Source organism: Meriones unguiculatus, chromosome 4 (genome assembly GCF_030254825.1).
Source record: "Meriones unguiculatus strain TT.TT164.6M chromosome 4, Bangor_MerUng_6.1, whole genome shotgun sequence".
Taxonomy (NCBI): Eukaryota; Metazoa; Chordata; class Mammalia; order Rodentia; family Muridae; genus Meriones; species Meriones unguiculatus.
In genome coordinates this window covers 56,245,153-56,267,863 of record NC_083352.1, presented here as the reverse complement: position 1 = coordinate 56,267,863, position 22,711 = coordinate 56,245,153, and the positions used below count along the sequence as shown (strand labels likewise).

The window sequence follows — 22,711 nt, the reverse complement described above, 5'->3', positions numbered from 1 at the left end:
CTGCATTGCCTTCCTCTGTGGCCTGGTAAGGATGCTTCCCCCTCAGGGGGAGGTGATCAAAGAGCAGGCCAGTCAGTTAATGTCAGAAACAGTCCCTGTCCAAATTACTATGGAACCCACTTGGACACTGAACTGCCATGGGCTACATTTGTGCAGGGGTTCTAAGTTATCTCCATGCATGGTACTTGGTTGGAGTATGAGTCACAGGAAAGACGACCGTGCTCAATTTTTTTGGTTCTGTTGCTCTCCTTGTGGACCTCCTGTCCTCTCCAGATCTTACTATTATTTCCCACTTCTTTCATAAGATTCCCTGCATTCTGCCCAAAGTTTGGCTGTAAGTCTCAACATCTACTTTGATAGTCTGCAGGGCTGGAGAGTTTGTGGAGAAAGGGAAATCCACCACCACTGCTGCTGGGAATGTAAATTGGTACAACCACTCTGGAAATCAATCTGGCACTTTCTCAGACAAAGAGGAATAGCACTTCCTCAAGATTCAGCTATACCACTCCTAGGCATATATCCGAAAGAGGCTCAAGTACACAATAAGGACATTTGCTCATCCTTGTTTGTAGCAGCTTTATTTGTAATAGCCAGAAGCTGAAAACAACCCAGATGCCCCTCAACTGAAGAATGGATAGAGAAATTGTGGTACATCTACACAACGTAATATTACTCAGCAATGAATAACGAGGAAATCATGAAATTTGCAGGTAAATGGTGGGCTCTGGAAAGGATCATCCTGAGTGAGCTATCCCAGAAGCAGAAAGATGCACATGGTATATACTCACTCATATAGACATATAATACAGGATCTAAAGAAACATCTAAAGAAACTAATCAAAGGGAAGACTCTTGCTAAAATGCTCAATCCCCACTCAGAAAGGCAAAGAGGATGGGCACCAGAAGAAGAAAACAGGAAACAAGTTAGGAGCCTCCCACAGAGGGCCTCGGAAAGGCTCTACCCTGTAGTAATATCTTATAAATAACCACAATGGAATGCATAGTCCTTTCTTCTTAAGTCTTTCAAATGAATAGTAAAAGGTCAGAGAAGAGAGGTAAATGTGGGTGAAAAAAAGGAATTGGTATTTGAATCTATAAACAGAGCAGAACTATTTGATGCTAAAGTACAAAGGATTTCTGACTTTCTAGGCTTAAATTCTTGGATTATTACAGAAGAGTTACTTTTGCTTATGAAAGATACATTTTTAATGAGCATCTCATAAGCACATTGCAAGAGAAATGCCATAAGTATGGGAAAAGTTGTATGGTTAATACCTAAAGAAAACACCAATTAAGGAGGTGCACTAAATAAGCTTAAATATTAATTAAAACTAATTGCTTAAGAATTTCAATAATTAAAAAAAGGAATACTATAGACTATAGCTAAAATATTATATATATATAATTCTATACTCTATATATCTCTACAGACTATAACTATATAGAATGTTATATGCAAAGGTAAACAAAAGCTAAATGCTTTTTTTAAGGCATGATATGAAATTTAATATTAGACACAAAAATTAAGTCATAAAAGTATTGCACTATTTTTAATAGTGCTAACAAACAAGTAGATAAAGACTAGTTGTTTTTTTAATTTTTTTTAATTACACTTTATTCATTTTGTATCCCCCCCATAAGCCCCTCCCTCCTCCCCTCCCAATCCCACCCACCCCCTCCTTTCTGCATGCATGCCACTCCCCAAGTCCATCGATAGGGGAGGTTCTCCTCCCCTTTCTGATCTTAGTCTATCAGTTCACATCAAAAGTGGCTGCATTGTCCTCTACTGTGGCCTGGTAAGGCTGCTCCCCCCTCAGGGGGAGATGATCAAAGAGCAGGCCAATCAGATTATGTCAGAGTCAGTCCCTCTTCTCATTACAATGTGACCCACTTCGACACTGAACTGCCACGTGCTACATCTGTGCAGGGGTTCTAGGTTATCTCCATGAATAGTCCTTGCTTAGAGTATGAGTCTCTGGGAAGACCCCTGTGTTCAAATTTTCTTGTTCTGTTGCTCTCCTTGTGGAGACCCTGTCCTCTCCAGCTCTTACTATTTCCCACTGCTTACATAAAGTTCCATTCACTCTGCCCAACAGTTGACCCTCAGGCTCAGCATCTGCTTTAATAGTCTGCAGGGCAGAGGCTTTCAGAGGTCCTCTGTAGCAGGTTCCTAGGTTGTTTCCTGTTTACTTCTTCTGATGTCCATCCTCTTTACCTTTCAGGATGGGGATTGAGCATTTTAGTTGGGGTCCTCTCTCATAGTTTTTTTAGATTCACAGATTTTATTGGGTTTGTCCTATGTTGTATGACTGTATGAGTGAGTATATATCCTCTGTGTGTCTTTTTGCTTCTGGGACAGCTCACTCAGGATGATCCTTTCCAGGTCCCACCAAATACCTGCAAATTTCATGATTTCCTTATTTTTCATTGTGGAGTAATATTCCATTGTATAGATGTACCACAATTTCTGTATCCATTCGTCAGTTGAGGGGCATCTGGGCTGTTTTCAGCTTCTGGCTATTACAAATAAAGCTGCTACAAACATGGTTGAGCAAATGTCCATATTGTGTACTTGAGACTCTTTTGAATATATGCGTAGGAGTGGTATGGCTGGATCTTGAGGATGGGCTATTCCTAGTTGTCTGAGAAAGTGCTAGATTGATTTCCAGAGTGTTGTACAAGTTACATTCCCACCAGCAGTGGAGAAGGGTTCCCCTTTCTCCACAACCTCTCCAGCATGTGTTGTCACTGGAGTTTTTCAACTTGGCCATTCTGATGGGTGTAAGGTGAAATCTCAGGGTTGTTTTGATTTGCATTTCCCTAATGTCTAATGAGGTTGAGCATTTCTTTAAGTGCTTCTCTGCCATTCGATATTCCTCTACAGAGAATTCTCTGTTTAGCTCTGTTTCCCCATTTTTTAAGTGGATTGCTGCTTGGTTTGCTGCTTTTCAGCTTCTTTAGTTCTTTATATATACTGGATATGAGTCCTCTGTCAGATAAAGGGTTGGTGAAGATTCTTTCCCAATCTGTAGGAAGTTGCTTTGTTTTGATGACGGTGTCCTTTGCTTTGCAGAAGCTTTTCAGTTTCATGAGGTCCCATTTATTGATTGTTGCTCTTAGAGCCTGTGCTGTTGGTGTTCTGTTCAGGAAGTTTTCTCCTGTACCAATGAGTTCTAGGGTATTCCCCACTTTTTTTTCTAGCCGATTTAATGTGTCTGGATTTATGTTGAGGTCTTTGATCCACTTGGACTTCAGTTTTGTGCAGGGTGATAAGTATGGATCTATTTTCATTTTTCTACATGTAGACATCCAGTTGGACCAGCACCATTTGTTGAAGATGCTGTCTTTTTTCATTGTATGGTTTTGGGGTCTTTGTCAAAGATCAGGTGTCCATAAGTGTGTGGGTTTATTTCTGGGTCCTCTGTTCGGTTCCATTGATTCACCATTCTGTTTCTATGCCAGTACCATGCAGTTTTTAAAACTGTTGCTCTATAGTACAGCTTGAGATCAGGGATGGAGATACCTCCAGAATATCTTTTATTGTAGAGGAATGTTTTAGCAATTCTGGGTTTCTTCTTATTCCATATGAAGTTGAGATTTTTTCTTTCCAGGTCTGTAAAGAATTGTGTTGGTAATTTGATGGGCATTGCATTGAATCTGTAGATTGCTTTTGGTAAGATGGCCATTTTTACTATGTTAATCCTGCCAAGCCATGAGCATGGAAGATCTTTCCATCTTCTCATATCTTCTTCTAATTCTTTCTTCAGAGACTTGAAATATTTTTCATACAAGTGTTTGACTTCCTTGGTTAGGGTTACTCCGAGGTACCTTCTATCATTTGTGGCTATTGTGAAGGGTGTTGTTTCCCTAATTTCTTTCTCAGCCCTTTTGACTTTTGTATACAGGAGGGCTACTGATTTTTTTGAGTTAATTTTGTATCCAGCCACTTTGCTGAAGGTGTTTAGCAGCTGTAGGAGTTCCCTGGTAGAGTTTTTGGGGTCACTCACATATACTATCATATCTTCTGCAAATAGTGATAATTTGACTTCTTCCTTTCCAATTTGTATCCCCTTGATCTCCTTCAACTGTCTTATTGCTCTAGCAAGGATTCCATAACTATGTTGAAGAGAAATGGAGAGAGTGGGCAGCCTTGTCTTGTCCCTGATTTTAGTGGGATTGCTTTAAGTTTCTCCCAGTTCAGTTTGATGTTGGCTATAGGCTTGCTGTATATCGCCTTTACTATGTTTAGATATGTGTCTTGTATCCCTGATCTCTCCAATACTTTAAACATGAATAGATGTTGGATTTTGTCAAATCCTTTTTCAGCATCTAGGGAGATTATCATGTGTTTTTTTTTTTTTCTTTCAGTTTGTTAATATGGTGGATCACACTGATGGATTTCTGTATATTGAACCACCCCTGCATACCTGGGATGAAGCCTACTTGGTCATGGTGGATGATATCTTTGATGTGTTCTTGTATTTGGTTTGCGAGTATTTTGTTGAATATTTTTGCATCAATGTTCATAGGGAAGATTGGCCTGAAATTCTCTTTCTTTGTAGAGTCTTTGTGAGGTTTAGGTACCAAGGTGACTGTGGCTTCATAGAATGAGTTTGGTAATGTTCCTTCTGTTTCTATTTTGTGGAATAGTTTGAAGAGAGTTGGTGAAAGAAGAGAGCTCTTCTTTCAAGGTCTGGTAGAATTCTGCGCTGAAGCCATCTGGTCCTGGGCTCTTTTTGGTTGGGAGACTTTCGATGACTACTTCTATTTCTTTGGGGGATATAGGACTATTTAATTGACTTACCTTGTCCTGATTCAGCTTTGGTAAGTCAAATAGATCAAGAAAATTGTCCATTTTGTTTAGATTTTAAAATTTTGTGGCATATAGACTTTTGAAGTAATTCCTAATGATTGTTTGTATTTCCTCAATGTCTGTAGTTAAGTCCCCCTTTTCATTTCTGATTTTGTTGATTTGGGTGGGGTCTCTCTGCCTTTTAGTTAGCTTGGCTAAGGGTTTGTCTATCTCCTTGATTTTCTCAAAGAACCAGCTCTTGGTTTCATTGATTCTTTGAATTGTTTTATTTGTTTCTAATTGATTGATTTCAGCCCTGAGTTTGATTATTTCCAGCCATCTACTTCTTTTTGGTGTGTCTGCTTCTTCTTTTTCTAGGGTTTTTAAGTGAGCCATTAAGTTGCTTGAATGCTGTCTCGAATTTCTTCTTGCAGGCACTTAGTGTTATGAACTTTCCTCTTAGCACTGCCTTCATTGTGTCCCTCAAGTTTGGGTATGTTGTGTCTTCAGTTTCATTGATTTCTAGGAAGATTTTAATTTCTTTCTTTATTTCTTTCCTGACCCAGCTGTCTTTTAGTAGCAAGTTGTTCAGTTTCCATGTATGTGTAGGCTTCTTGCTATTTCTGTTTTTATTGAGGTCCAGCTTTATTCCATGGTGATCAGACAGGATACAAGGGATTATTTCAATCTTCTTGTATCTGTTGATGCTTGCTTGTGACCAACTATGTGGTCTATTTTGGAGAAGTTTCCATGAGGTGCTGAGAAGAAGGTAAATTTTTTTGTGTTTGGGTGTAAGGTTCTGTAAATGTTTGTTAGGTCCATTTGATTCATGACCTCTGTTAGAGATATTGTTTCTTTGTTTAATTTCTGTTTAGTTGACCTTTCCTTTGTTGAGAGTGGGGTATTGAAGTCTCCCACTATTAGTGTGTCGGGATCTATATGTGCTTTAAATTTTATCAATGTTTCTTTCACGAATGTGGGTGCCCTTGTATTTGGGGCATTGATGTTCAGGATTGTGATGTCTTCTTGGTGGAATTTTCCCTTGATGAGTATGAAGTGTCCTTCCCCATCTCTTTTGATTAATTTTGGTTGAAAGTCTATTTTATCAGATATTAGAATGGCTACTTCTGCTTGCTTCTTGCATCCATTTGCTTGGAAAGCCGTATTCCATCCCTTCACCCTCAGGTAATGTCTATCTTTGTGACTTAGGTGTGTTTCTTGTATACAACAGATTTCTGGGTTTTGTTTACGCATCCATTTTGTTAGTCTGTGTCTTTTTATTGGAGAATTAAGTCCATTGATATTGAGAGAGAGTAATGACCAGTTTCTGTTAGATCCTTTGAATTTGATGTTGGCTGTGGTCATACGGTTGTGTGCTTGGTTGCTTTTTGTTTTACTGTAGTGGGGTTATTTATTTCTTGTGTTTTCTTGAATGTAGCTAGTTTTCTTGGGTTGTATTTTCCCTTCTAGTGTCTTCTGTAATGCTGGATTTGTTTGTAGGTATTGCTGAAATTTGTTTTTGTCATTGAATATCTTGTTTTCTCCATCTATGAGGACTGAGAGTTTTGCTGGGTACAGTAGCCTGAGCTGACATCTGTTCTTTTAGGGTCTGCATGATATCCGTCCAGGCCCTTCTGGCTTTCATAGTCTCTGTTGAAAAGTCAGGTGTGATTCCAATGGGTTTGCCATTATATGTTACTTGGCCTTTTTTTCTTGCAGCTTTTAGTATTTTTTCTTTGTTCTGTATACTAACAGTTTTGATTATTATGTGGCAGGAAGATTTTCTTTTCTGGTCTAATTTATTGGGTGTTCTATAGGCCTCTTGTATTCTTATTGGCCTCTCCTTTAAGTTTGGGAAATTTTCTTCAATGATTTTGTTGAAAATATTTTCTGTGCCTTGGTGCAGGGAATTTTCTTTTTCCTCTATTCCTATTATTCTTAGGTTTTGTCTTTTTATGTTGTCTTGAATTTCTTGGACGGTCTGTGTCAGGAATTTTTTAGGTTTAACATTTTCTTTGGCAGATACATCTATTTCTTCCATTGTATCTTCCACACCTGAGATTCTTTCTTCCATTTCTTGTAGCCTATTGGTTATGCTAACCTCTGTAGTTCCTGCTTTCTTCCCTAAGTTCTTTCTCTCCACAATTTCTTCCATTTGTGTTTTTTTTTCTTTTTTATTTTTTCAATTCTATCATCAGGTCTTGAGCTATTTTGTTGGTTTCCTTCACCTGTCTGACTGTATTTTCATGTTTTTCTGTCAATTCCTTCAGCTGTTTGTTTGAACAATCCACTGTTTCCTTGATTTCATTCAGTAATTTAAGCATTTCCTCTCTAAAGGCCACAAACTGTTTGGCTGCAGCTTCCTCTATTTCTTTTCATATTTTATTTGTTTCCTCTGTTGTCTTCTTCAAGAGCATAGATGTTAGGTCATCTCCTTGAATTTCAATTATGCTGGGGTGTCTAGGGCTATTTGCCCCTGGATAACTGGGTTCTGGAGATGCCATATTGCTCTGGCTTTTGTTGGTTGAACTTTTATGCTGTCCTCTACCCATTGGGCTATCTTAGTTGTTTGAAGTTAGTTTCTGGTTGTTCCTGGACTCTTGTAGTGGAGAGAATTCCTTTGGCAGGAAGATGGTTTTTCCTGAAGGAAGCCTTCTCAGCTTTTTGGGTATAGTCACTGGATGGCCAGTGTTTTTTAGGAGTTGCTACAGCTCACCTCAGGCATAGAGACCTGGGTGGTAACTGTGGTCCTGATTAGTCAAGAGGGCTCTCCTCTCACTGGGAGAAGTCCTGGAGAAAGCTGCCCTCCTTCTGGGTTTCTTGCTGTAAATTTAGTGATCAGCTGCTGTAACCTGTGTGTCCTGTGGTTTGGTCGGTTTTGTTAGGAATAACTGGTTGCCCCTTGGAGCAGTATCTGGGGGTTGATCTTAGGGTTCCCGGTCTTTTGTAGGTCTGAGGTTGGGGCTCTGTGCCCCAGAACCCAAGAGGTAATCTGTGGCGGGTGAGTACTGCTCTCCTGGTAACAGCAGGCTATCTGGGGCACAGCACTTCCCTGGGTTTGGTCAGTCTGTGGGACCTTTTTCGGGGATATACTGGGTTGCCTAAGTCCGTCCCCTTTGCTTTGTTCCTTATTCCTTGTGAGGGTTTCTCCAGACAGTGACTCTAAGACTCTGGTGTCTTGGGGCACACAGTTCTGTCTGTAAGGAGTAGTTGGTACAAAGCAGGCTTCTGGGCTAGCAGAGCGTGCACCCACCTGCTAGTCTGCAGGAGCTGAGTTCCCAATAACTCTGCATTCCCTGCTTGGGCCCAGATCTGTGATGGCTGGGCGTACTCACCTGTTTGCAATCTGTGGTCTGCTAGACTTGCCCCAGGCAAAGCCTAGGTTACCCCAGCAGCACAGTTTCTTCCTTCCCTGTGGGGCCCTCTCTGGACAGGGATTCCCAGTCTCTTTTGCGCTGTGGCGTGCAGCTCATCTGTACCAGTGAGCTTGGCGCACAGCTCTCCTTGCAGTGGGAGCTCAGTTGTGACGGCGGCAGGTACCCAAGGTTCATGAGACCTTCCAGGGAAAGACTGGGTGACTCGTGATTAGACTTGCAACTTTGCTTCCCCGTGGTTTTTTTTTTTTTTTTTTTTTTTTTTTTTTTTTTTGTGACTAGGACTCCCAGTCTCAGGCACCCTTGTGCCCGCCCATCAGCCTGGGAAAGTGATTGGGACACACAGGCTTGTGGCTCCAGCCTGGAGACCCAAAGCCCACTTTACCCGGGATTTCTTCCCGGTTCTAGCTGGGCAGCCGAGAATGGACCCAACCGATTCCCACACGTGGGAGCCTCCCCTCACCTGGGTAACACGATTGCTGTAGTATTAGGGCCCAGAGTTCAGTCTCCTGGTCGCTGCACAAGAGTGCTGTCTCGCTTCTCAGACACAGTGCTCTCCTGGCACCGCCATCTTGGCTCCCCCCCAAGACTAATTGTTAAGTGAAAATGTTTTGTCCTCCCTTACACTAAATATACATATATAAATATATGTACATAATACATAATAACATATATATTTTATAAACAATGGATATATATGCATAAATATAGACTATAATATATATAATATATACATGCATATATATACATAATATATCTAATATATATTAATTATTAATACATAATAACACATATTTTATAAACAATGGATATATATGCATAGATATAGACTATAATATATATAATATATACATGCATATATATACATAATATATCTAATATATACACTATATATACTTGTGTATGTGTATATATGTGTATATAGAGAAAGGGCTAGAGAATGCAAAATAGTATATATTTTCTCTTTATCCCTCTATATAGAGTTTCACATATATTTATATTTATGTATATTCTATGTATTCTATGTGTACTGTGTAATGTTTTGTGAAATAAAGAAAAAATAACATTATTGAAAAGAGTTTTGTGGGATTGAAAGCTTCATTTTCATTTCAGTTGTATGTTTAAGAAGAGTAATGAGCTGATTGTATTATCATAAAATTGTGATATTTTGTCTTTTTGCTGCTATGCTGCTTTGGTCTTTTTACTGCTAAAGCTACACATTCGAGAAATTATAAATATTAATTAAATATTATACTGAATATCATCTGCAATAACCTGGGGTAATAAGTTAACATTTCTTAAGGCTGACATTTAGATAGACCCAGAGGATTGCTCACAATATTCAAGTGTAGATCAGAAAATGCGTCTTAGAAATTTCAGGTTCCTCTGAGAAATGGTAATCTACTTATAATGTTATTCATCCTTTTATCTACTCATAAGTCAGAAATAAGACAAAGTTGTGAAACCGTCAAGCTTTACCACTGTAGTTCTTTTCCTTCAATAATATCAGGCAAATGTAAAGCAATGGCTATATTCTGTTAACTCCCTATAAATCCTGAACAAGCACTTACCAAAATAAAATAAAATTGGCTCTGACCTAAGTTTTAAACAGTTTCATCATCGTACGTCCTATGCTATTGTGCCATGAAATGATTTTAAGTCTGCTCATGTGCATTTTGAATAAAATTTATTTTTAATAAGTAGACTAATATTTTTAAATAGTATTGAGAACTGTGTTCTATGAAAATCAATAAAAAATTATTTAGAGGAGAAAAAAGAGAGTGTCTCATTAATCATTCAGAAAACCATAATTTTGCTACACTGCTATTGGACACAGCTCTATCAGGCTCAACTGATGACTGCTTGGCTGAAGTTCTGTGGTAAGGGTTCTCGATCTTGTCAAATAAACAGGAATCATGATGGGGCAGGGATGTTCATTTAACAAAATCTAAATTGCTGATATTTTACTACAATAAGTTAAAGCAACCAGTGTTAAACACATCCCAAATTAGCCACTCTACTCTGCAAGTAGTAATTATGAGACCATTAGAGAAAAACAAAAAGTTACATTCTAAAGGAATAAATCAGAAAATGAAATGATCTCCCATGCTCATGGATCAGTAGGACTAACAGTGAAAATGGCCATCTACCAAAAGCAATCTACCATTTTAATTCAATTCCCTTCAAAATACCAAAACAATTCTTTTTTTTTCTTTTTTCTTTTGAACTGAAATTTATTTTAAAATTTTATTTTATTTCTTTATTTTTTACAATTTATTCACTTTTTAAAATTCTTTATTAATTACACTTTATTCATTTTGTATCCCTCCTGTGGTTCCTTCCCTCCTCTTGTCCCAATCCCTCCCTTCCTCCACCCTCTGCATGCAAGCCACTCCCCAAGTCCACTGATAGGGGAGGTCTTCTCCTCCTTCCTCCTGATCCTAGTCAATTAGGTCTCATCAGGAGTGGCTGCCTTGTCCTCTTCTGTGGCCTGGTAATGCTGCTTCCCCCTCAGGGGGAAGTAATTAAAGAGCAGGCCAATCAGTTCACGTCAGAGACAGTCCCTGTTCCTATTACAGTGGAACCCACTTGGATACTGAACTGCCATGGGCTACATCTGTGCAGGGGTCTTAGGTTATCTCCATGCATAGTATATATAAAAAGAACTAAAGAAGTCAAACAGCAAAAAATCAAGTAATCCAATTAAAAAATGGAGTACAGAGCTAAACAGAGAATTCTCAATAGAGGAATATCGAATGGCAGAGAAACACTTAAAGAAATGCTCAACCTCATTAGCCATCAAGGAAATGCAAATCAAAACAACGCTGAGATTTCACCTTACACCCATCAGAATTACTAAGATCAAAAGCTCAAGAGAGCTGGACCAACTGAATGTCTACATGCAGAAAAATGAAAATAGATCCATATTTATCACCCGGCACAAAACTAAAGTCGAAGTGGATCAAGGACCTCAACATAAAACCAGATACTCTAAATCTGTTGGAAAAAAAAAGTGGGGAACAGCCTAGAACTCATTGGCACAGGAGACAACTTCCTGAACAGAACACCAACAGCACAGGCTCTAAGAGCAACAATCAATAAATGGGACCTCATGAAACTGAAAAGCTTCTGTAAAGCAAAAGACACCATCATCAAAACAAAACGACTGCCTACAGATTGGGAAAGAATTTTCACCAACCCTTAATCTGACAAAGGGCTAATATCCAGTATATATAAAGAACTAAAGAAGCAGAAAAGCAACAAACCAAGTAATCCAATTAAAAAATGGAGACCGGAGCTAAACAGAGAATTCTCGAAAGAGGAACATCGAATGGCAGAGAAACACTTAAAGAAATGCTCAACCTCATTAGCCATTAGGGAAATGCAAATCAAAACAACCCTGAGATTTCGCCTTACACCCATCAGAATGGCAAAGATGAAAAACTCAAGTGACAACACATGCTGGAGAGGTTGTGGTGAAAGGGGAACCCTCCTCCATTCCTGGTGGGAATGTAAACTGGAACAACCACTTTGGAAGTCAATATGGAGCTTTCTCAGACAATTAGGAGTAGTGCTACCTCAAGACCCAGCTATACCACTCCTAGGTATATACCCAAAATTTGCTCAAGTACACAAGGACATTTGGTCAACCATGTTTGTAGCAGCTTTATTTGTAATAGCCAGAAATTGGAAGCAACCCAGATGTCCATCAACGGAGGAATGCATACAGAAATTGTGGTATTTTTACACAATGGAATACTACTTAGCAATCAAAAAGAAGGAAATCATGAAATTTGCAGGCAAATGGTGGGATCTAGAAAAGATCATTCTGAGTGAAGTATCCCAGAAGGAGAATGACAAACATGGTATATACTTGCTTATATAGACCTACAAGATATGATAAACATAATGACATCTACACACCTAAAGAAGATAATCAAGAAAGTGGACAAGGGCAAAGATGATCAATCCTCATTTAGAAAGACAAATGTATTGAAAGTATGACAGGAGTCTACCGCAAAAGGCATCTGAAAGACTCTAACTAGCAGTGTTTCAAAGCAGACAGTAAGACTCATAACCAAACCCTTGGCAGAGTGCAGGGAATCATATGAAAGAAGGGGAGTTAGTATGATATAGAAAGGATAGGAGCTCTACAAGGACCAAATATATCCGGGCACAGGGTCTTTTCTGAGACTGACACTCAACCAAGGACCATCTATGGATATAACCTAGAACTTCTGCTCAGATGTGGCCCGTGGTAGCTCAGTAACCAAGTAGTTTTCCAAAGTAAGGGGAACAAGGACTATTTCTAACAGGATCTCAAAGGCAGGCTCTTTGACCTCCCCCCCATCAGTGGACATGGAAAGGGGCAGGGAAGAGACCAGGGAGGGAATGTGGGGTTGGGGAGGGAATGAGAGAGCCGGATACAGTTGGGACACAGAGTTAACAAAATGTAACTAAAAATAAAAATTAAATTAAAAAAAAACCCTCAAGAAAGAACACATGCTGGAGATGTTGTGGAGAAAGGGGAACCCTCCTCCACTGCTGGTGGGAATGTAAATTGGTACAACCACTCTGGAAAGCAATCTGGCACTTTCTCAGACAACAAGGAATAGCGCTTCCTCAAGATTCAGCTATACCACTCCTAGGCATATACCCAAAAGAATCTCAAGTACACAATAAGGGCATTTGCTCAACCATGTTTGTAGCTGCCTTATTTGTAATAGCCAGAAGCTGGAAACAGCCCTGATGCCCCTCAATGGAGGAATGGAGGCACAAATTGTACTATATCTACACAATGGAATACTACTCAGCAATTAAAAACAAGGAAATCATGAAATTTGCAGGTAAATGGTGGGATCTGGAAAGGATCATCCTGAGTGAGCTATCCCAAAAGCAGAAAGATGCACATGGTATATACTCACTCATATAGACATATAATATAGGATAAATCTACTAAAATCTGTACACCTAAAGAAACTAATCAAGAGGGAGGACTCCTGCTAAAATGCCCAATGCCTATCCAAAAAGGCAAAGAGGATGGACATCAGAAGAAAGACAAAAGAGGGAACCACTCAGGAGCCTGACACAGAGGACCTCTGAAAGGCTCTGCCCCTGCAGACTATCAATGCAGGTGCTGAGACTTATGGGCAACCTTTGGGCAGAGTGCAGGAAATATTATGTAAGAAGTGGGAACCATTAAGATCTGGAGAGGTCAGGAATTCCACAAGGAGAGCAACAGAACCAAAAAATCTGAGCATAGGTGTCTTTCCTGAGACTGATACTCCAACCCAGGACTATCCAAAACAATTCTGTACTAACCTTGAAAGAACAATTCTCAATTTCATGTGGAAACAAACAAACAAACAGAATAGCAAAAAACAAAACAAAACAACAACAACAAAACCTGTGCAATAAAAGATCTTTTGGAGGTATCTCCGTCCCTGATCTCAAGATGTACCACAAAACAACAGTAATAAAAGTTGTGTGGTACTGACATAGAAACTGATTTGTGGACCAATGGAATCGATTCAAAGACGCAGAAATAACTATTTCTGTGCTCAACTATTGATCCTTGATTTTTAACAAAAAACAAAACAAAATGATACAAGGGAAAAAATAGATCTTCAACAAATGGTGCTGGTCTAAAAGGATATCTATATTTAGAAAAATGCAAATAAATCCATATTTATCACCCTGAACAAAAGTAATGTCCAAGTGGGTCAAAGACCTAAACATAAAACCAAACATACTAAATCTGTTAGAAGAAAAAATGGGGAAGAGCTTTGAACTTCTTGACACATGATACAACTTCCTGAATAGAACACCAAAAGCACAGAGTCTAAGATCAAGAATCAATAAATGGAACCTCATGAAACTGAAAAGCTTCTGTAAGGCAAAGGACACAGTCAACAGAACAAAACTACAGCCTACAGATTGGGAAAAGATCTTCACCAACCCAACATCAGAGGACTAATATCCAAAATATATAAAGAACTCAAGAAGTGAACACCAACAAATCTAGTAATGTAATTAAAAACCTGGGTATAGCGCTAAACAGAGAATCCTCCACAGAGGAATATCAAATGGCAGAGAAATACTTAAAGAAATGCTCAGTGTCCACAGTGCAAATCAAATCAACCCTGAGATTCCAACTCACACCCATCAAAATGGCTAAGATCAAAAGTTCAAGGGATGACACATGCTGGAGAGATTGTGAATAAAGGGGAATACTCCTTCATTGCTGGTGGGACTATAACCTTATACAACCACTTTACGAATCATTCTGGCACTTTCTCAGAAAATAAGAAATAGTGTTACCTCATTATCCAGCTAGACCACTCTTGGGCATATAATTACAAGATGCTCAACCATACAACAAGGACATTTATTTGCTTGACTATGTTCATAGTAGCTTTATTTATAATAGCCAGAATCTGGAAACAATCTAGATGTCCCTCAACCAAAGAATGGATACAGAAATTGTGGTACATTTACACAATGGAATACTACTCAGCAATTAAAAACAAGGAAATCATGTAATTTGCAGGCAAATGGAGGGAACTAGAAAAGATTATCCCGAGTGAGGTAACCCAGGAGCAGAAAGACACACAAGGTATATACTCACATATAAGCAGATATTAGTCATATAATATAGAATAAGCATACTAAAATCTATAGTCCTAAAGTAACTAAACAACAAGGAGGACCCTAGGAAAATGCTTAATCCTCATTCAGAAGGACAAATGGATAGACAACAGAAGTAGGAGAAGACAGGAAACAGGAGAGGGGCCTTCCACAAGAAGCCTCAGAAAAACTCTACCCATCAGGGTACTGAAGCAGGTGCTGAGACTCCTAGCCAAACTTTGGGAATCTTATGGACGAAGGAGAGGTAGAAAGGCTCGCATGGGACAGGAGCTCCACAAGGTGACCAACAGAGTCAACATATCTGGACTCAGGGGTCCTGCAGAGACTGAAGAATCAACCAAGGTCCATGCACAGAGAGGAACTAGACCCCCTGCTCAGATGTAGCCCATGGAATGCTCAGTCTCCATGTGGGTTTCCTAGTAAGAGGAACAGGGGCAGTCACTGGCATGAACTCATTTGCCTGCTCTTTGATCACCTCCCCATGGTGAGGTGCCCTTACTAAGCCACAGAGAACAAGGATCCAGACAGTCCTGATGAGACCTGATAGGCTAGGGTCGGATAGTAGGGGAGGAGATGCACCCTTATCAGTGAACTAGGGGAGGGACATAGGGGTGCAAGAGTTAGGGAGGGAGGGTGGGAGGTAAAAGAGGGGGTTACAGCCTGGATATAAAGTGAATAAATTGTATTAATAAAATAATAATAATGATTTATAAAAAACTAAAGAATAATACGTTTATTTTCCCTTCTACTCTCTTTTATATTTATTTTTTACTTTTGTTTGTCTTTATGTGTGTGTGGTGTCCATGTAAGTGTGGGCCACATGTGTGTATATCTACATGGAGGTAGGAGAAGCTGTTGGATGTCCTAAAGCTGTAGTTACAGGATGCTATGAACTATATAACTTGGGTGCCAGGAGCTAAAACTCTTATCTCCCTGGAAGAAAAGCAAGTGCTTTGAACTATTGAGCCATCTCATCTTTTCTTCATTCTTATTTTTTTATATTGTATCACTGCATCAAAGATTAGTAATTATTGTATTCTGATTATTTGCTTAGTAAGCTGTGTTGTAAATATGTGTTTAGCTGAATTTTAGCTGACTTCTGGTTCCAGTTCCAAGGTATAGTCTTTCTTCATATAGATTTGTATGTCATTCCTGAGAAACTTGAAATTCACTTTGTGTTAGATTCTAACCAACTAACAAATAAATTAACGCTGTGACTGATAATGGATTGTGTTTCAGTGGATAAATATAAAGTAATAATAAAAAAAAAGTGGAACAAGAAACCTCCCAGAGGTCTCTGCATCTGTAGGAGAGAAGGTATCAGTACACAAAACCGTATCTGGCCAAGATGCCAGGGCAAAATAAGATACTGCCTCTTTCTGAATGTTCCTGCGGCACCTTGATTTGGTTGTTGCAATGATGGTGGACAATGCGAGCTGAAACAGTATCAGATGTACAAACTATGAGTCCAAAAATTCCAAGAGCAGAGGGGACAAGGACACAAGGGAGCAAGGACACAAGTGGAAATGGAAGCTTCTGAAAACCACAAATACAGTAGGCATGAGGCAAAATTCATGTTCAAGTCAGAATGAAAAGGGGTAAATAAATAATGTCCTGAACCTAGAAGACCAAATGAATAACAAAATAGAGCCCTTTTGATTGTATAGATATGTTTACTCTGCTTATGAACTGTTGCAATTAAATATATACATAAGGTAAGATCTTCACGTTAAGAGAAAATATATTTTCTTAAGGTCTTTCTTGATTTTACATAAATCTCTTATAAAATTGATAATTGTATTTTAGATGTACATACAAAAGTTATGGGAATGATCTATTCATAGCTTATGTTCACAGTAAATCTCACATGCTTTTAGCTAAAACATATCATGGTCTTTTGTAATCAGTTGGAATGCCATGATTATTTAATAATGTGGCTGCACCTTTCAAATGATAAATCTTGCAAATGAACAGTATTTCTTTAGGTCATTCTAGGGATGTTTTTAAATAAAAGGGAAAGCTGACAGAAGTATAAAATATGCAAAAATTATTTTGGTTAATTTTTGAAGGATTTGTTTATAAACTTTAAAGTCAGAATCTAAAACCTTATATAGGTAATATGTAATTCTCAATATAAGGTGTTTAAATTTATATGTTTGGGCCAATTTATGTAGAACCTGTATGGACTTCTGAAGAATAATAGGAAACTATATTTCCTCTACTTTATAACAAATATCTATTTTATTAGTTTTGTTGTAGTTCAAACAAATTTAAAAGGTTAGCTCTGCAATTAATAAACTGAAAGTCTAGTGTGATATCAATTTGACCTCAGAGAGAGAATCAGAATGGTTAGAGAACTATTTTATAGAATGTAGTTTCTTTCTCACTACTTCTAAAGCAGAGATGACATTAAAAAAATTTCTTGCAATGCACAGTTGCCCTAAGACATGCTTCTACTATAAATGACAGGTGGAAGATTGGAAATGATACTGAACTGAGTTTTACATTTCCCAAGTCTCTTGGCCTTTGGCACTGTGGAGAAATGACATTCAAAATTTTCTGTACTGCTTTTCCACAGTAGCTGGCAAAATTCTGTTCTTACTTTGCCCTGACAATCTGTCAGAACAGAATTAGTTTAAAATCCTCTTACCTCTCTTTTGATGCACAATTGAACACAAATTATCTTTATCCCCTGATGGTAGGACTTTAAGAAGAGTTCTTCTTCTGACATATTAATCTAAATACTGTAATGAAAGTTTAAGTGACACAATACTGTTATTGTGTATTCATTGGTGATTTACTTTATAAATGTGTCACTATCCAAAATTAATGCATATTCTAGCACAGTTATAATATGACACGATAAAGTGATACCATATAAAACACAGCACCTCTTTCAAAAGTAATCCTAAAATTGGAAACTATTATTGAACAAAAACCTTGTTGAAGATTTGTGGCAATTTTGGTGACAACACTTATCAAGGCAACATTTCAAAAGTTCTTATGTAACAAGACAGTCATAGATATTGAATGAGATAGGGTTAATGTCATTCCTTATGTGATTATCAGAGTTAAAAATCTTCAATGCAATTGTGAAAATAGATTAACTTGGGAGCAGAATGAGGAAGGCACAGATATAAAAAATCTCAGTTAAAGGAAAACTGTAATTAGTTTTAGATGTTGTAGAGGTAATTGACAGAGTCAACATGTTAAAAGTTATCTAGAGAGTTGAAGAAATTAGACTGAAAAATGGAGAAAATGATATAGAAGTAACCAGCAGTGAAAACTAATCAATTCTAGTGTGAGACAAACAAACAAACAAACAAACAAAAACAAACAGTGTTTAAAGCACAGGGCTACGAGTAGAAGGCGCTCCAGACACTTGGAGAAGTTGATGTTACTGTGCACAAGTCTGAATACTGGGTGCTCACTGCCTACTTTAAAATTAATCAATTTTCTTTTGAGCAATGATACTGATTCAGTGTTTTGACTGAACTGATATGTAAATAAATGTCACATCACTGAGTTTCAAACAATGGGTCTAAGATAATATATTCCTCATGAGATTAAAACATTGATCCACAGTTTTACATGTGCTGTACCTTAGATTTTGAATGTCAGTTAAAGGTTCATGGATCAGTTTTCGAAGTCTGTTAATAATACCAACCTACTAATGTGAAACCTTCATTTTAAATATCTGAAGTCTAGTGAAGAAAGATAGGTGTGGGGAGCTGCTGGTCTACCAGGGTACTTTGTTATTTAGATCTCAGCAGAAAGAGATGTTTTCACCCTGGCCTTCACCTGGAGTCAGTTATAAGGTAGAAGTTTTGCCAAGTCCACCTCATTTTGTTTGAGACAGGAGGTGCTATCTTGTCAAGCACATCTTCTGTTTATGTGAGGATAACACAGGCAGGTGGTCGAGGTAAAGAAGTTTGACTTCTCCATGAACCCATTCATTGTACTGAGGTGCTTTTGCTCTGACGTGAAAAGGGATTATTGGAATAAACTGAGGTGACTAATTTTTCTACTGGAAACCCTCTCGGACAGATCCTATATGTAGTGTGTTGGTTTATTAATTTTCTTTCAATCCTCACTCCTGACTCAAGAACTATTCGACTCTGCCAGCAGGCTCTGGCAGATAGGTCTTTAGGATTACATTCTTTTTTTAAATTAATTTTTTATTTTTTATATTAATTACAATTTATTTACTTTGTATCCCTGCTGTAGCCCCTTCCTTCTTTTCCTCTCAACCCCTCCCTCCCTCATATCCTCATTGCCCCTCTTTAAGTCCACTGATAGGGGAGGTCCTCCTCCAGTTCCATCTGGCCCTAGCTTATCAGGTCTCTTCATGACTGGGTGCAATGTCCTCCTCTGTGGCCTAGAAAGACTACTCCTCATTGTGAGGAGGGGTGCCAAAGAGTCAAAGAGCCTGCCATTGAGTTCATATCAGAGACAGTATCTGTTCCCCCTTTCTAGGGAAACCCACTTGGATACTGAAACAACCCAGATGGCCCTCAATGGAGGAATGGATACAGAAATTGTAGTACATTTACATAATGGAATACTATTTAGCAATTACAAATAAGGAAATCATGAAATTTTCAGGTAAATGGTGCGATCTAGAAAAGAGCATCCTGAGTGAGGTATCCCAGAAGCAGAAAGGAATACACTCTTAAAAATAATTTGGGAATCTGTCTCCTCCTTTGTCTCTGTCTGGTTTCTCTCTGTGTCTCTCTGTGTCTCTCTGTCTCTGTCTCTGTCTCTCTCTCTGCTCTTTTGGCCACTATGAGGTGAGCACTCTTCCTGCTATTCTGTACTGCAATACAAAAATCAAAAGTCATGGGCTAAAACCACTGAGCCATAAGCCCAAATTGACTTTTGTCACTTATAATTGATTAGCCAGGCATTTTGTTTTATTACAGAAAACTAGCACACTGTGATCAAAAGAGAGTAATTGTTATAAGCAAATTTGACATCAAATCATATTTGTTATATTTGTTGCTATTGTTCAAAATGTTCCAGGAAAAAATTTGCAATGAATACTTCTCTGTCACAGGGAAACCATGGTAATTCTCAAATTATAAACAAGTTATAAACTCAAATGTTGATTTTAGAACTCTGTAGACCTTTTTGAAGGTCTACACACACTAACACTCATGAAATTTTAAGTAATCAATTTAAGAAAAGACAAAGTATATATGACACTATGCATCAAGTTATTAAAATGTATTATTTATAAAATTGTTTCATTGGCACCCACCTTCATACACACACTGCACACTTAGTAGGCAACTCATTTATAAAAACAATATTCAAGGAATTTTGTAAGCAGTCAAACATTTAATTAAGGAGCAATTCCTACTTCTAAAAATATTAGACTAAATTCACATATTATATTTGGTGAGCATAAAAAATTTAATAGTTCTGTAAGTTTCACTTCTTTTGATATGATTGTGAATGGAACAAGAAAGTTTTCTATCTATAATTGAGGCACAGCTCAAAACAAAAGGAAAAGATTGTTCTTATAAGCTAGTCATAGGTAAAAAAGCAAATTTCTTTCAGGTTTTATTAATTACTATTTATTACAACATATCCATGGAGAGTGGATGGAACATATAGGCATGAATAAATTTCTATCACTTACCTCTCTTAACAGTTCTGCCTGTGCTGGTGGACTTATCAGAGGGACATGGGCAATGCCCTTCACATCTGATAGAGATCTGCTTTCCTAGAACACATGCCTGGTATTCTAGTTTGCACTGTGTAAATAAAAACAGAAAAAAATATTAACTCAAATACATGCAGATTTAATTATATCAATAGAAAGTCAAAGAATACTTATGTAGATTGTGTGTACATGGAATCTCAACATTGTTTCATTTGTATTTATATTTCTAGGGGACATCCTACACTCTCTGTAACTAACTTTTCCCAGACAAGGCAATAGTGCAGTAAATAAGGGAATCATTTTGTGAGCAGTCACTGAGGATGACAACAGCCCAGAAATTGGCAGTTTTTTTTTTTTACTTTACTTTTCTTTCTTTCCTTTCATTCCTATTTATTTATTTATTTATTTATTTATTTATGGTTTTTAGAGACAGTGTTTCTCTGTATAGTCCTGGTTATCTTAGAACTTGCTCTACAGACCAACCTAGGCTTGAAGTCAAACACCTGTCTCTCTCTGCCTCCCAAGTGCTGGGATTAAAGGCATGTGCCATTAATTCTGTCCTGATCGTTTCTACAAATTGATTATAGAACATCAGGATATAAAAGGACAGAAGAGTGAGATAGAGATAGACAGTGCATCCCTGAGCTGCCCTTTGTATATGTGCTTATTTAGTTTCAGCTATTTGAGTATGTCTGACTTAGGTCTCTTATTTGACTCTATGTTTGGGAGACAAACTTGTGTAATTACGCCCTGACTTGTACACCCCAGCATGGCATGGTAGAACCCAAGGAGAAAATCATTGAAAAATTTGCATTTGTAATATGGCAAACATAAAATAATTCTATGGTTATTTTTTATTTCTTACAAACACACATATACAGGCCAAATATGCATATTTATATATGAAATTAATACAACATATATATTGTATCCATACTTATAACATTACATACATGCTTACATTTTATATAGGTATATATATTGTGAATGCATGCGCAATATATATATTCTTTTAAATAATCATATACAAAGTTTTTTTAATGGACTTTCTCTAAGTCTCAGTAGTGAACAAATATGAGATTTTTATGTAACAACTTTGTAACATAAACCTGTTTCTATAAATACATAGTTAAATTTAATTGCTTTAGTAATATATATATATATGTATGTATGCATGCATGTATTTGAATGAATGATTGTAACAGGCTTCCTTTAAATTCTTTTCATTAGGATGTAGACTTAGAACTATTAATTAAACACCATGAGTGCACTTAAAATTCTATTATACAAGTTCCAAAATAGAGTAAATGTACAAAAAAAAGATTGAGTACTATGTCTTTGAACATTGTCCCTATATAGTGCATTTAAGGATATTTTCTCAAATCTTTTCATTTAACCCCCCATATAATATAATGAGGATATTTTACCTTCACTGCTTTTTAAGTTCTTCAGATAACTGTGTTAAATCTAAAATAACATGGGTTTGAAAGTTTGAATTAAAAAAAAAAAAAACTTCATTAGCAGTATTTGCAAATTGTTGGTATCAATTTATTTCATTGTGATGTTTGGTCTCTACCTTAAATAGGTAGATGGCTTGGCTTTAGGAACTGGCTCTACATTTAATGAACAATAGAACATGCTCTAAAATAAAATAATGAGGATAACAATACTTGTCCCAGGATTTCAGGAATCTGTCCTCTTTTTCTACCTAACCCATGAGTTATTGTGAGTTGGGCATTTTTTCACAATAGTTAGTTTTCCACAATAGTTAGCAGAAAACAATTGAAACTAAAAGAAAACAATTAAAATTATATGACACCCGTGACTTTATATTTTAGTGTAGTTTCATCTGCCGTGATTTTCTCTAGAACATGAAAACATGAAATGTAATAAAATGGTAAGCCTGAGTGTCTTAAAATCCTTCCACATATATATATATATATATGTGGAAGGATTATATATATATATATATATATATATATATATATATAATGAGAAAAAATTCCAATCTAACTCCATTGTTTAAGAGGCAATGATCTTCCTACACAAAAGAACTGTACATGGTAATTTTGATTTAACATGATTTTCTTAGAAGTTGCCCCCACAATTTACTCAGAGGAAATTACATTAAAATTAAATGGGGTAGACGTTTAGGCTCCAACGTGAAATGCACCAGCAAATAATTTAATTCAGCTGACTTCAGGAAGCAATAAACTCATTCAATGACTA

At 37.4% G+C, this 22,711-nt stretch overlaps 1 protein-coding gene across 2 annotated transcripts in view; it reads right to left on the bottom strand.

The window, feature by feature from the left end:
- The window catches only part of Spock3 (SPARC (osteonectin), cwcv and kazal like domains proteoglycan 3), a 436,641-nt gene that overhangs the window by 91,507 nt on the left and 322,423 nt on the right, over positions 1 to 22,711 (bottom strand). For both annotated transcript variants that reach the window (XM_060381847.1, XM_060381846.1), the window contains exon 6: positions 20,459 to 20,573. In XM_060381847.1, coding sequence (XP_060237830.1) covers positions 20,459 to 20,573 — 115 coding nt within the window. The remainder of the gene's footprint in view (positions 1 to 20,458; positions 20,574 to 22,711) is intronic.